The sequence below is a fragment of the Ursus americanus genome, chromosome 11 (genome assembly GCF_024610735.1).
Source record: "Ursus americanus isolate L20-20 chromosome 11, mUrsAme1.1.p, whole genome shotgun sequence".
NCBI lineage: Eukaryota > Metazoa > Chordata > Mammalia > Carnivora > Ursidae > Ursus > Ursus americanus.
Window position 1 is genome coordinate 57159775 of NC_142137.1, and position 16657 is coordinate 57176431.

At 36.4% G+C, this 16657-nt stretch overlaps 1 protein-coding gene across 3 annotated transcripts in view; it reads left to right on the forward strand.

Annotated features, from left to right (window-relative positions):
- Nucleotides 1–16657, forward strand: part of GRM1 (glutamate metabotropic receptor 1) — a 391937-nt gene that overhangs the window by 107676 nt on the left and 267604 nt on the right. For all 3 annotated transcript variants that reach the window (XM_045805276.2, XM_045805277.2, XM_045805278.2), the window contains exon 2: nucleotides 2518–2767. In XM_045805276.2, coding sequence (XP_045661232.1) covers nucleotides 2518–2767 — 250 coding nt within the window. The remainder of the gene's footprint in view (nucleotides 1–2517; nucleotides 2768–16657) is intronic.

Genomic DNA, 16657 nt, shown 5'->3' on the forward strand with positions numbered 1-16657 from the left:
TCTGTTTTTAGAAAACCTGACCTAAGACACTTGGTTTAGGACGGCAGAAGTTGAAATGGAGGAGACTGGCTTAGAAATATTTGAGAGATAAAGTCTGTGGAATGGATCTGGAACATGACAGAAAGAAATCGAAAGTTCCTAAACTTTGTTATTGAGCAATGTGGTGGGTAATGGCATTATTTACTAACTGTAGATGACTGGAAAGAGTAGGTTTGCAAAGTAGAGAGGGAAAAAATTCTGTTTCAGATGTGTTAAGTTTGAGATGTCTATAAATGGATATATCAAAGATGCAATAGAATATTCTGATCTTTTTCTCCAAAGGGCAATCTAGACTGAAGACCTGTATTTGGGATTCAACTATAATATTCAAATGGTGTTTGAAGAATGTGACTGAATGAGTGTATTAGGGTGAGAGTAGAGATGAAGAAGAGATCAGGTCATGGCATGAAAATATTCAAGGTTGAGCAGAGGAGGAAAATCTAGCGCATACATCGAGGAGTAGTCAGTGATTGGTAACTAAACCGTGAGAAGGTGTGTCATGGAGACTGAGAGGATAAAGTGTTTCAAGGAGGCTGTGGTCAGCTGTTGAGTGCAGCTGAGGGGTTAATGAAGATGAAGACAGAACAGATCATGAAACAGGCAACAGGGAAATTTTTGGTGACCTTGACAAGAGAAGAGTTTGACAGGAGAAGATTCTGAGGTAATGGGAAGAGTGGTAAAGGTGAGAATAGGAAATGATGAAGCAAACATATTGACCTAGGCATTTATCATTGCTGTGAATAAGACTAGTGAATGAGGTAGTAACTTTAACTTAAGTGGGGAAAAAAGTGCAAAGGTTTTATTTTTTATTTTTGATTAACACCATTAGAAGGAAATAACTGATTTTTACAAAAGAGAGGGGACAATTGCAAGAGAAATTCTTGAATAGACAAAAAGCAATGAGACCTAGTGTTTATGAGTAGGAGTTCACTCTATCCTGAGGCAGAAACACTTCAAATTTACAACAGGAGGAATGCCAGAGAAGTAAGTGCCAACAAAGAAAGCTTTGTAGATGTGGTACATGGTTAAGTAGTTTTCGTCTGATTATTTCTGTGTCTTTACTGAAACTTGAAATGAGGATGCCAGCTGAGGTGAGGGTCAGAGGTGGGGTCAGTAGTTTGGAGATTTAAGGAGGGAAAAGTAAGGATGAAATAATCATGTTAGAGACTACGAGATTTTATTTATGGAGGAAATCCAGTATAATTTCCTTGCACTAGCAAATGCCTCTTTTGGCATGAATGCTCAAGAATTTTTAATAAAACCAGTCATCAAGATTTTTAGTTTTTTCTAGACATACTTAGGTCCTCAGGTGTAGATGTGGAATAGGTAAATGGTTGGTTTTAACTAGCATTGGGGTTTTGTTAGGAAGACACAGGCAGTTAAAGAATTCCTAAGGAAGTGATTATGACGATAGGCTATGAGATATGGGCTGGGCTTAGAGGCAAATGAGAGGGAGGATGTAAAGAAAAATAGGGAAGTGAATGGATTTGAGGTTGTGATAAGGTTGAAGAAATGTTAGAGTGGGAGGAGTAGAATATATGAGCTTGAAAGACAAGAGGGGATAAAGAGAGTGGGGTGTTTGACATCCACATTCAGAGATATTAGAAACATTTGTGACAACAAGGTCGGAAGTGTGACCATGAAAGTAGGTGGGTTATGGGAAATACTATTGGTTGTAGGGGTTGAGAAACTTGAAGGACATGGTATTGGATCATCCACACAGGTGTCAAAATCCCCAAACTTGGGGAAAAGAGTAGACGTATAGAAGACACTAAGATGGGGGCCAAAGTCATCAGTGAAATAGAGAAATGGGGAATGTGATATTTGCTTTATTTCATTGATCTTAGAGTTCTTAGTTTTTTAAAGTATATTTTAAGAATGATATCAAAATAAAAATAAGAACATAAGGCCAAAATCTCCCATAATCCTCTCATTTCATCAGAGGATGGTGGAGCTTGACTAAAACATGTAGCTGCTTCTTGTCTGCTTATTCTGGCTGGGCCAGGTGTTCCATTTGGTTAGCTTACTCATCATGAATTGTTGCAGGGTTTCCTACCACCATGAGTGTCTGCCTCTTACCTGGCAGCCAGCAGAAGTGAGCCTCAAATGCAGAGGCCTTCTCATTGTGCTGGTTGACCTCCTACCCCAATGTGCCGATCTCTCCCACGTTGCTAAAAATCTGTGACAACTATTACTCATCACTGCTGTAAAATAGGGCAATAGGCCTTTATTTCTCAAAACTTGTTTTACTGTGGATGCCCTGGTTAGATAGTTTCTCATTATCTTCTCAGTGTTGGTGGTTTGATTGCATTTGATGACTCTTGACTCCATCCAGATCTTCCTTCAGTTCCAGTTGTATTTACAAATTATTTGACAAATCTGTCCTCTCCATTCCTTGTGACTAATGAGTCTTTATTCCAGCTTGTAAGTGCTGTGCTGCCAGGTTGTCTTCAACATCTGCTGATTGTTTCTGGACAGGGAATTATGGGGAGAGCGGAATGGATGCTTTCAAAGAGCTGGCTGCCCAGGAAGGCCTCTGCATCGCCCATTCAGACAAAATCTACAGCAATGCTGGGGAAAAGAGTTTTGACCGACTCCTGCGCAAGCTCCGGGAGAGGCTTCCCAAGGCCAGAGTGGTGGTCTGCTTCTGCGAAGGCATGACGGTCCGAGGCCTCCTGAGTGCCATGAGACGCCTGGGTGTTGTGGGAGAGTTCTCACTCATTGGAAGGTAAATCTCTTATCTCTCTGTCTGTCTGACACACACCACACACACACACACACACACACACACACACACACACACACACACACACACACTTTGGCCCACATATACTTGCTCTCACAAATCTGGATTTCCTGACTCCAAAGAGGGTGAGATGTGCTCTGCTGGGCTGACCCTTAACTCTGGATCATGGAGAGTAGGGCTCTCATCTTTTTCCTGTTAGACAAGAGCAGGATGGTCGATGACAAGATGATGAGACTACTTCAGAAAGAGGTGGGAAGTTGGTGCCAGAATGTTTTGTTCTGAAGAATTATTCTTTTCATGTGCTTCTGGCCTGTTCCAACCCTCCAGCCCCCAAATCACACACATGCTTATGTCTTCACACTTCCTAAACATAAGAATCTTAATGGAGTATTGGTGGATGGAGGGTAACAATGAAGATGGAAATATATATTAAGATACAAAATTTAAAGGGCTGGCTAAATGCAAGTGAAAATATGCAGTTGAACTGTGGAACTCAAAAATGTGCTCTTTTACCCGCATGGGATGGCTGAGTGATGCTTTCAGCATGGGACCCCTGAAATAGCAGGTGGTGGCTTCCAAAATTGCTGCTCTTCTTTCTAGATCATGTGTACTTGTGTGGGAATAGATTTTTGGTACCACTGTATTTTTCAAAGGGTTTTTGACGTAACAGGTATCTTGTTTAATTTGCCTACTTAAAATATTGCACAAAGGAACTGCGGATTTTTTCCAAGGAATGTACTGAGTTTACCTAAATGAAAGTCTCCACTGATCCCTGACTTTGTCACACTCATCCTCCAGATTGCTTTTTCTCTTTCCATCTCCTCTGTTGGCTAGAATAAGATCTATATCTGACCTGTTGAAATACCTCAGACACTGGCCCTCTTCTCTAGGAAGCTGAGTAGTAATGGTAGGGACATCCTCTCCAGACCTTTCCCTCTGTCCTTGAACTCGTGGTAATGACTGCAATAGTAGTAACACTAATCTCATCATCATCTGGAACTAGAGATACAGGACACTTCAAAGACTTTAGAGAAGAAGGAAGGATATAAATACAACTAAATAAAGAAAGGACTCTCTCATGAGGAGATACAGAATCAAGATCAAAATATAATTAAAGATTAAGAAAATTATTGAATTTAAGTATGATTGGAACACTGTCACAAAATGTCATTTTGGCTTCTTCAACATGATGCAGTTGTGTGAAGACACTTAAGAAAGCAAGTTTTAGAAACAAGTATTTAAAAAAGGAATATTATTTCCTTTATGAGTGAAAAAGAGGTAAGCAGCTTTGTCAAAGTGTTATGCAGAATAAGGTTGGTAATATATGTACCAGGACAGGTGGCCTTCAGATATTCAGTCCTTTTTATTAATTTTATGAAATGACTTCTTTTATGAAGGGTACTTGTTTTAAAAATATTCTCATGTTTACCATTTTCAAAAGAACAGTTGTCTGTTTTTTCAGAATTCATTCTCTTTAATATCCACAAAGACACTATCTACCTGGATTCTGGAGATCTTAGAGATGTGGCAAATATGTGAGTTTTGGGATATACAGACTGCCTAATTGTGAAATATAATTATACAAATGTTCAGTGAGTAATTGGAGTATAAAAGATTCATTCCATCATTATTTAAAAGCTGAACAAAGATGGCAATGTAAACTTACCTCTCTGCCTCTTGCTTACCTGCATTACAGCTGAGCTCATACAAGTATTTCCTACTCACGCATGCTTGCTCATGAAGAGGTCAGCTACATGTGATATCTACCTCTTTTATTTGTCTCTCTCTCTCTGCCCTACTGACACATTCTAGGGAACTGTCATGACAGTGAACACTTGAACTTCTGAGGATGCTGTTCCCTGTACTAGTTATTGCCAGTGACTTAGGGAGCCCCTTGAGATGCCAAAGCTATGCCACTCTTGCTGCTTCTCTGCCTTTCTGGGCTGTGTTCTTCGAGTGTCTATCAGAGTGGTATTGGCTGTTGTTCTCATATCTTGGGGGGAAATGGCCTTTTCTCATTCTGGGTTCACGGTTATCTCCCTTCCCTGGGAGCTGAACAGGGAACCAAGCCAAGTAGTAACACTACACCATACCTAGAATTAGCTTTTCCTTCAGGTGTTTGGTTCTCCCACTTTCTGAGGGAGAAATTCTATCCCAAACTCTCCTCTGTCCCTCATGGCAATGGACATTTGGTGGGCTTGATTCTCTCATTTCTGCAGGCATGTCCAGAAGGGTTATAGTTTAACATCAAGTTGCAACTCCTAGCTACATATGCAGGGTCAACAAATATATCTCCCTCCTACTTGAAGGGGTTTTGTTTACTAAACGACGATAAACTCTTTGAGGTCAGGAGCCATTGTTTGGTTTCTTTCACAGCACATGGTATGATTCTCTATGATTTCATAGAGGTGAAGATAAGTAAGTCATGGTTTAGATCGCAACAAAAGACATTTAGTTAAAAAAATTAGAACTTCCTGAATGAAGATTTATGTTCCCTTGCCTCCATGACTCCTCTTTTCTCTCACACTTCACATCCAGCATGAAAGGAAATGTTGTTGGTGCCACCATCCAAACATATCCAGACTTTGACAACTTATTGCCATTCTCATCGGTGCCATCCTGGTCCACGGCACCATCGTTGCTCACTTGGGTTATTGTGATATCCTCCTAACTGACCCTTGCCACATCCCCCCGCCCTCCACTGCCCCATCATCTATTCTTAAGGCAAAATGATCTTTAAAAAATTTAAGTCATGTAATGTCAGTCTTTATGCACTCAATACCTCAAAATGGCTTCCCGTTTTTCTCATAAGGAAGTCTTACCATGGCTTTAAAATCCTGCTCTGTTGTTGGGGCTAAGTTTTTCATAATGGCATAATAAACTATAATAACAGAAATAGAATTTTTATTTTTTTTTATTTTTTTTATTTTTTTATTTTAAAAGATTTTTTTTATTTATTTGACAGAGATAGAGACAGCCAGAGAGAGAGGGAACACAAGCAGGGGGAGTGGGAGAGGAAGAAGCAGGCTCATAGTGGAGGAGCCTGACGTGGGGCTCGATCCCATAACGCCGGGATCACGCCCTGAGCCGAAGGCAGACGCTTAACCGCTGTGCCACCCAGGCGCCCCAGAAATAGAATTTTTAAATAGGAAGTTCTCAAAGATAATAAAAACATTCTATAGTTAATGAACGTAGGATAATGGAAAAACAAAACAAAAAGCTATATGGGCTGAGAGTTCTAGCTCTGCCACAAAGTAATCGTGTGATCTTGTTTAAGTCATTTTTTGTTTTTGAGTCTATTTTTTTCATACAAAAATTAACAACCTACGACATATAAAGACCATATATGTTGATCAAACTATGATCAACAGGAACATATTTATAGATTCATTTTTTCTAAAGTTATTCATGAATTTTATATTAATCCATTTACATTTTCTTACCCACCACTTTATTAAAACCAGGAGAATTTGTTGAATACAGCTGGTCAGTATTAGTGTCTTAATGTGGCCATGGAATGTAGCCAGCAGGCCCACAGGAAAATCAAACCTTCGACTTGGGACAAATTGAGAGAACATTGTCACCAAGTAAGTTAACCAACCAATCATTATGCAAAATGAAAGTTCCATCTTAGTTCTATGAAATTGCTTCTTTTGACATGATTCTCAGAATTGTACTTACCATATCTATAACTGTAATTTCAATGTTGATGGTGGTGATGATGAGCACATTTGTTTGGGCCTTACTATATGCCAGTCACTGTTCCAAGCACTTTGTATACATTAACTTATCATAACAGTATGATGAGAAAGGTGCTAGTATTATTCCCATTTTGATATATAGAGAAGTAAAGAAGTTGTCAAAAGTGCTGTAAAGCCAGAGATGGAATTCGAACCTAGGCAGTTTGGCTTCAGAATTCATGCTCTTAATCACTAAGTTATACTGTGTCAAGCTGTGATTGTTTTATTTAAGAGATACTAGCATTACCTTTAGTTTCCTTTCAGTTTGCTCTCTCTTCTAGAGACCTATCTTATTGTTTAGATTCACCTTCTTTGGGAAAATCAACTGAAGTATCTCTGTAAGAAAGTTTTACATTTCTAATTATTCTCTATTTCTTTGAATCTGTTTTCTCTCCTAGTATTAAAATTTTATATGATAATTCAGTAAAGGGGCTCTTCTTTTCAAGCTGATTATTTTTTATCCTAACGTGAGACTCCACAGTCTTATTCTCTTTGCACATAGTTTTTATCTATGGAACTATACTTATATAGAAGCTAATTTGGAATAAGTGGGTGATAGTTCTCTGAAATCTTAAGTTATATTTATTAAAATTCTAATCATTAACTGATCCATTTGTTCTAATTTTTATGTTCCTTTATTTGAAGAAAGTGAAAGTGAGCATAGTTTATGTAGTTATGTGTATTAAGAGCCACCATTTATTGAATGTTTGGCTCTAATATTTGATATCTCCAGTCTTAACAACAATCCTGAAGGGTTGATTTAGGAGGTAGAGAAGTTAAACAATCATCCCAAATTCCTGAGTTTAATAAGTGGTAGAGACAAGATTCAAGCTCACTACTAAACTGTAAGATCATACAGATACATAAATATCAAATTGTAACCTCCTCAAAGTTGAACAGGTTTTATGTGCTTGTTGATTTTCTCATCATGACTAACAGTATCTGGATGTGGTAAATATTCAATAACTTTGTCAGAAAGCCTGGGGACTCATAGAGCAGCTTGTTTCATTTTGTGGTCCTTGATTTTCCTTTCACATTCCAGGATCAGTAAGTTTTACCTAGCATGGTAAAGTTTGATGTTCATCAGTCAGCCTCTACCTCTAGAATTCATCTGTAAAATTAGAACTCATTTTGTTTGTCTCTCAGGTTGTTGTGTTTTTCTAATTAAAAAATGCCTACTTGCCTATTAAACTATAGCTGAGTGTCAGTGGTAGACTCTTGTGGGAACCTATCAGCACATTCTCAGAGGGTGAGTGAGTGCTTTCTGGCTTTAGTCCTATGCCAGGTGTTGACATTATCCACCCTGTTTTCCTCATCTTGGGAAGCCCTTACAGCAGGTTTACATTCTATCTTGTTAGGCGCCTTTGGTTAAATATCTTAGGTATGCCATATTTAACTGTGTATTTCCTAGCCCCCCCCCCCCTTATTTGGATTATGATTTCATCTTCTAATTTTCCACTATACAAAAGAAACATCCGATAAAGACCATGAAGTCAATAACCTTTCATTTTGCCCCCTCTGCCTACTATATCCTGGCCAATCAAACTATAAGTATAGGGTCCCTACATTTCAAATGCCTATCCCTTATTGGTGTGTGCTGTTTTATTTATCATCTCTCCCAACTCTTATCTTCTTTTTTTTTTTAAATATTTTATTTATTTATTTGACAGAGATAGAGACAGCCAGCGAGAGAGGGAACACAAGCAGGGGGAGTGGGAGAGGAAAAAGCAGGCTCATAGTGGAGGAGCCTGATGTGGGACTCGATCCCATAACACCGGGAACACGCCCTGAGCCGAAGGCAGACGCTTAACAACTCTGTGCCACGCAGGCGTCCCCAACTCTTATCTTCTAACCCACTAGACCCACTTTCCATTATCTGTCATTGCAGAGAAATTCCTTCTAAAACTTGATCCATGAAAACACTGACACCATGGTTTTTATTTTATTTTTTTTTAAAGATTTTATTTATCTATTTGACAGAGAGTGAGAGACAGCCAGCGAGAGAGGGAAAACAAGCAGGGGGAGTGGGAGAAGAAGAAGCAGGCTCCCAGCGCTCCCAGCAGAGCAGGGAGCCTGATGTGGGGCTCGATCCCAGGATCCTGGGATCACGGCCTGAGCCAAAGGCAGACAATGACTGAGCCACCCAGGGGCCTCATACACCATGGTTTTTGAGTTGAAAGCACAGCAAACGACATTAAGCACATATTTTAAAAATGGCTGAAAAGGAGCAATTGCTTTATCTGGAAAGAAAGCTATAGTTCCATTTTAAAACAAAGGAAATATCTGTTTTTTGCTTTTCATTTCTTGTTTTTTACAAGGCAATGTTTTTGTCTTTTTCTTCCAAGAACACATATTTGGAAAAGTGACCTTTATACCCTTGAACAAGATGATATACCATGGTGTTATGTTTCACACACTTTTTAAAAATGTAAAATGAATTATTTTAGATCCCATCTTTCCATTATGGAAAAAGATGGGGAAAATATCTAAGGTTTTCAGCCTTCAAACAAAATTGCAAAGGTTATATATTATAAAGTAAATGTGGACTTTCAGTGAAGCCTGACCTCCACCAAAATGGATTATAATCAAGAGGCTGGCAAAGCTGATGAGCATTTTCTGATGCATGATGGTCCGATTTACAGATACATAACCTGGCCTACTCCAGGTTCCCAAGAGCAGAAAACGATTGCTAACCTGCTGACAGGCGATCCCTTCTTTAAAGCACTCCTCCACAGGCAGATTAATGAGAGCTTTGTGGAAGATTACACTGTTAGAAAAAGACTGTGAAAAATTTGTGCTAGGGAAGGAGAGGGGATTTAGTTTAGAGCTCTCTGGAGAATAAACACTATTTGTAGGATACTGACAAGTATTTTGAGCATAGATCTCAGCCACAGAAACGCTTAGGGTTTTCACAATAATTGGGTGGCTCATTTGTATTTTAATGATTAACTCTTCTTTACACCAATACCTATTTCCATGTTTCAGATAATGGACATCTGAAAACTGAAAGACTAATATCTTGTTCTCTACTTGCCTTTAGGGTACTAGAAACACTGAAGGGTGTTGGGTGCCCTCTGTATTTATAAGGCACTGGCTCAATTTGAATGGATGAGAAAGGAAGTCATTATGATTTAGTCTATAGGGTTTGAAGCTGATTGAAGACAACAGGAAATTTATCTTAATACAGTTTTTGTAGTTCCTATGATAGTCTGTTTGCAACCTGACTGCACAGCAGAATAGCAGGGGCGCTTAAAAATGCAGATTCTTGGATCCCACCCCAGACCATCAATAGAATTTCTTGGTGAAGGACTTTGGATCTTTTTTTTAAAGACTGAAGACGAGTTAAGTTGCAGAACCACTACCCTTTGATGTCTACATCTGTGCTTTGCACCCAGGTGGCACTCACTATGAATGAATTGCTTTCAGGACATACCTGAAAGGAAAGATAAAATAAAGTTTAACTCTACTGCCTGTTATTCTGCCATTTTAGCTCTGTTTTTTTTTTAATTCTTAAAATTTATTTGCCTTCAAGATTTTCTTTCAAAGTAAAGATATATCTGAGAGTAGTAAGTAATAATAATATTGACAGTAGTAGTGGTAGTAATAGTAATAAACAGTATTTGCAGTTCTGTTATTTCTTGTATTTCTGTCCTCTCCTCATGCCCAAACTGGCTGTTGACTTGCCCTGTGAAAGCCTAATCATGTCCTAGTGTTCTAATTAAGATGCAGAGTCAGGAGCATTTAAACATGTGGGAGATTAGTCCAGTTATCTCAGTGTAGGGTTGCCCAGGGCTGAACAATGAACTACTATTTCTTGCTAATTGTGCAATTGGGGTCTGATGACTGAGTTGCTTGTTAGCTGCTTTGTCTCTCTATATCATAAACCATAAAAACATCAGTTCCCGGGCTTCATCTTCTTCAGATTCTAATTCAGTATGTTTGGGGAATGGATCAAATAGTATGTACATTTCAAATCAGCCTTACTGAAATTCGCCAATTTTAAGTGTTCATTTGATGAGTTTTGGTAACTATATATAGTAATGTAAGCACCATAACTATATAAATCATGATATAGAATATTTCCATTACAGCAAAATGTTCCCTAATGCCCTTTGGCCAGCATTCCTCTCCAACCTCTGGACACAGGCAACAACTGATCTGCTTTCTCTCATTATACTTTTGCCTTTTCTAGAATGTTGTATAGAGGAAATCATGTAGAATGTAGTCTTTTATGTCTGACTTCTTTTAATTGGCAAAGTGTTTTAAGATACGCCCTTGTGGTTGTACATATTAGTAGCATTCTATGGCATAAATATGCTTCAGTTTTCTATTGATGAACATTTGGGTCATTTCCAGTTTTGACTATAATAAATAATGTAGCTATAAACATTCATGTATAAGTCTTTGTGTGGACACATATATTGAGTTTTCTTAAAGAAATATCTAGGGATGAGATTATGGGTCACATGGGAAGTATATATTTAACTTTATAAGCTTTTTTTTTTTTTTTAAAGATTTTATTTATTTATTCGACAGAGATAGAGACAGTCAGCGAGAGAGGGAACACAAGCAGGGGGAGTGGGAGAGGAAGAAGCAGGCTCATAGTGGAGGAGCCTGATGTGGGGCTCGATCCCGTAACGCCAGGATCACGCCCTGAGCCGAAGGCAGACGCCTAACTGCTGTGCCACCCAGGCGCCCCTAACTTTATAAGCTTCTTTATAAGAAACTGCCAAATTATTTTCTGAAGTGACTGTACAATTTTGCAGTTCCACCAGTGGTGTATGAAAGTCCTAATTCCTTTACATCATCACCAAATAGTATTGTTAATCTTTTCACTTTTAGCTATTCTGGTGGGTGGGCAATGGCATCTCTTTGTGGTTCTAATTTGCATTTTCATAATGACTAATAATGTTGAATATTTTTATGTGCTTATTTGTCATTTGAATATCTTTTTTGGTGAAATTTTTTGTAGACATATATGTTCATCTTGTTATCAGGTTGTTAGTCTTATTATGAAGTTGTAAAAGTTCTTTATAATTTCTGGACCCAAATCATTTATAATATACATACATAGCATATATTTTCTCTTAGTATGTGTCTGAAAATTTGATTTTGTTAACAGGATTGTTGGATTATAGAATGGCTTAAATTTTGAAAGTCCAGTTATCAATTTCTTCTTTTAGGACTTATGTTCGTTGTGTTCTTTCAAAGATAGCTTTACCTACTCCAACATCACAAACAATTTTGTAGAAATTTTATAGTGTTTCCTTCTATATTTAGATATATGATTAAATTACATATTAGGAGTTAATTTTCACACATGTTGTGAGATAAGGGTGCGTACTCTTTTTTTGACCTAAAAATATCCAGTTGTTCCAGAACTGTTTTGTTGAAAGGACTATCATTTCTCCATTAAAATAGCCTACCATTTGTTGAAAACCATAGCATATATATGCATGTATATTAATTAAATATTTTTAGCATTCTATTTTATTTTTATCTTTGACTTACTAGCTATGATTCTTTATTATTTTATGGATAATTGATCTGGGGTTTGTAATATATTTCTTTATGTTATTGATGTCTGCATTCCAAGAATATTTTACCATATTATGTATAGTATAAGAACTTTATAGCAATATATTTCTATTTCTCCCTCTTGATGTATGTTCTATTGTTATCATATATTTTACTTCTAATTCTGTTATAAAGTATAAAATACACTATTATTTTTGCTTAAGTAGTCAATTGTTTAAGAAACTAAAAATGAGAAAAAAGTTACTTTCTATAATTACCTATATAATTACTTTTTCATTCCTTTGGGTAACTCCATATTTTCTTCAGCATTATTTTCCTTCTCTCTGAAGAATTTCTTTTAACAGTGCTTGTGAGGCTGGTCTGCTGAAATAAATTTTCTTCACCTTTTTGTCTGTAATGTTTTTATTTTACCTTAATTAAAAAAAAAAAACATTTACCTGGCATAGAATTCTAGGTTGATTGTTGCTGTTTTTTACTTCTAATACTTGAGAGATATTAATTATATTTTTTTGACTTGCATAGCTTCTGATGAAAATCTGCTGTAATTTTTTGTTCCTTGAATGTGTATTTTTAATCTCTGATTGTTTTAAACATGTCTTTTTATCACTCGTTTTCAGCAATTTGATTATAAGCCTTGATGTGGTTCATAGTTTTTTCAAATCAAATTTGGAAAATAATTGGCTATTATTTCCTCAAATTTTATTTTTGTCCATGCCTTTCTTTTTTTTTTTTTTTGTCTTGGGCTCCAATTATATGTATGTTTGATTGCTTGATATTTTTGTACGGGAAAATTATGTCTTTTTTTTCCACTTCTCTTTTTTTGTTTCATTTTCTACAATTTGTGTTGCTATGACTTTGAGTACACAAGATTTTTTTTTTTTGCCATGTCTAATCTGTTTGTAATCCCATCATGTACATTTTTTATTTCAGATATTGTGCTTTTCATTTTCTAAACTCATTTCATTATAATTAAGAACATTTTTTGTATGACTTCTTTCCTTTTACATTTATTAAGGCTTGTTTTATTGCCTAGCATATGCTATGCCCTGGAGAATATTCCAAGTGCACTTGAGGGGAATTTGTATTCTATTGTTGTTGGATTGATGGTTGCATAAATGCCTGTTAGGTTTAGTTTCTTCATATTGTTGTTAAAGTCTTCTATTTCCTGTTGATATTCTGTCTGGTTCTATCCATTATGAAAAATGGAGTATTGAAGTCTTCAAATATTATTGTTGAATTGTCTTTTTCTCCTTTTAACTTAGTTTTTGTTTCATGTATTTTGAGTTTGTCTTGCTAGGTGTATGTATGTTTCTAATAGCTGTATTTTCCTGATAGATTGATCTTTTATCATTAGAAAATATTCCTCTTTATATCAAATGGCTCTTTGTTTTAAAGCTTACATTTTTCCTGATAAACATATAGCTAATCCCGCCTTTTAATGATTGCTGTTTACATTGTATATCTTTTTTTATCCTTTCATTTTCAACATATTTGTATTGTATATAAAATATTTCCTGTAGACAGCATGTAGTTGATCTTACTTTTTTAAATCTAGACTTAGCATCTCTACCTTTTGATTATATTGTTTAATTCTTTCACATATAATGTAATTATTGGCGTAGCTGGAATTACAGCTACCATTTTACATTATGTTTCCCAGTGTTTCATGTTTTTTTATTCTTCTATTTCTCCTTTAATCATTTTTTCATTACATTTTTAAAAAATGTTTTCTTACTGGTTGTTCTAGGGCTTACCATATAATCTTATGAATCCACTTCAAATTTATGCTAACTTAATTTCAGTGAGATATTCAAATGTTACTTTTATACAGCTCTATTTCCTTTTTCTTCTTTTTGTGCTATTGTTACACATTACATTTATATATATTAAAAACTTAGTAATACATTGTCATAATTATTGCTTTATAAATTATGCCTATTATAGAAGCTGACGAGAGAAAAGAGAATAAGCATATATTTGTTGGGATTTTTATATTTGCCATTTGATTTACCATTTCAGATTCTCTACATTTTTTTTTTCCTATGAATGCAAGTTACCTTCTGGTATCATTTATATACTGGATACAACTTTTTTCCTACCCACCACCTTTGTGCTGTTGTCAAATAAATTCCATTTCCCTATGTTATAGGTCCCCAAATAAAATTATATGCTTATCGTTTTATATAATTGCTTTTTAAATCATTGAAGTATAGAAAGAAGAAATACGCATTTATGCTATTTTTTATAATTACTTAACTACCTTTACCTATGCACTGTGTGTGTGTGTGTGTGTGTGTGTGTGTGTTTGAATTTCCATCTTAGGTAACTTTCTTTAAGCCTAAATTATTTCCTTTAATATTTATTTTATTTATTTGGGGGGGGGTAGGTCCTCTAGAATGAATTTACTCAGTGTTTGCTTATCTGGGAATATCTTTATTTCACTTTAATTTTTGAAAAACGTTTTGCTGGCTATAAGATTTTTGGTTAACAGCTTCTTATTTCAGCCCTTTGAATATGCCACCCAACTGCCTTTTGGCTACCATTATTTCTCATATGAGCTCATTTCTTGTTCTGACCAGAGGAGGTGAAAGTGTTGGGGAGCGGGGGGTGTTCCAGTGTGAAGATTCTTCCTACTGGAAAGCCCTTAACTCTTGGCAACCCTAATCTTGTCCCATTTCTCTTTATTATAATTTTGATGGATAGTAAAATAACCGAAGATTACTGCTTTCACTATTCTAGAGAGTAAAAATCAATAACCTCTTCTAATTGAATGATTACTCCAGAGTTTTAGCTATATACTGTGGAAGGCTGACATTTGCACAAAAGAAATTTACACTTTTTTCCTGAGGTGCTTACCCAGAGTCCTGGTTGTAGTTACAGCCAATGTCTGGTGTATTCTCATATTTGGGAGAATTTGGATCTTTGCTTTTTATCTGATATCTCTTAGAGATGAGCTTGGTTTCTACATCTTTTTAAAATAACATTGGGGGCGCCTGGGTGGCACAGCGGTTAAGCGTCTGCCTTCGGCTCAGGGCGTGATCCCAGCGTTATGGGATCGAGCCCCACATCAGGCTCTTCTGCTATGAGCCTGCTTCTTTCTCTCCCACTCCCCCTGCTTGTGTTCCCTCTCTCGCTGGCTGTCTCTCTCTGTCGAATAAATAAATAAATAAAATCTTTGAAAAATAAAAAATAAAAAAAAATAACTTTGAAGATTGGAAAAAAGCATGCTTTGAACATTCCCTTTTACACTTTTTTTCATAGTAATAATTTTCTTCCTGCAAAAGTATATTCCCAAGAAATTACCATATGCAATTTTTCAAAATGTAGATGCAGCTTCAGAGATTTATGGAACCACTACACAGTAACTAGGGAATATGACTTAAAGGGCTTCTGGGTTTGACACTCCTCTCTAATGAGGAAATAAACAGGTATACTTTTTCTTCCTTCCTCACCAAATGTAGCACATTTATAGTTATTAAAATTCACTCTAGTCAATTCCTTTAAGGATTGCAAACCTAGCTAAAAACTCAAGGGAGCCAGAGTTGCAAAAAATGTCTCAGTAACCAAGTGCAGGCACACCTCGTTTTATTGCATTTCACTTTATTACACTTCACAGATACTGCATTTTTTATAAATTGAAGGTTTGTGGCAACCTTGCAATGTGCAAGTCTGTCACATCATTTTCCAATAGCATTTTCTCACTTTGTATCTCTGTGTCATATTTTGGTAATTCTCACAATATTTCAAACTTTTAATTATCATTATATTTGTTATGGTGCTCTGTGATCAGTAGTCTTTGATATTAATACTGTCATTGTTTGGGGGCACTACAAACCACACATATATATAAGAAAAAACTTAATTTATAAATGTATGTATTCTGACTGCTCACTGACCAACCATTCTCCTGTCTTGCTGCTTCTCCTCAGGCCTACCTATTATCTGAGGCACAGGGAATAGGGCTTAATACTGAAAATTAAGCCAATTAAGAACTCTATAATGGCCTACAAGTGTTTACACAAGAGGACTCTTACTTTAAATCACAAGCTAGAAATGATTAAGCTTAGTGAACATGTCAAAAGCTGAGACAGGCCAAAAGCTTGGCCTCTTGTGTTGAACAGTTAGCAAAGTTGTGAATGCAAAGTAAAAATTCCTGAAGGAAATTAAAAATGTTAATTCAGTGAACATACAAATAATAAGAAAGTGAAGCAGCCCTATTGCTGATATGGAGATGTTTTAGTGGTCCGGATAGATGATCCAGCCAGCTATAATATTCCCTTAGGCCTAACCCAGAGGAAGGCCCTAACTCTCTTCAAATCTATGAAGGCTTAGCAGGTGGCAAAGCTGCAAAAGAAAAGTTTGAAGCTAGCAGCGGTAAGTTTATTAGGTTTAAGGAAAGAAACCATATCTGTGTCATAAAAGTGCAAGGTGAAGCAGTAAGTGCTGACTGGAAGCTATAGCAAGTTATCGAGAAGATCTAGCTAAGATGGTAATGAAGATGGCTACACTGAACAACAGATTTTCAATGTAAATGAAACAGCCTTCTACTGCAAGAAGTTGCCATCTCGGACTTTCATAGCTAGAAGTCAATGCC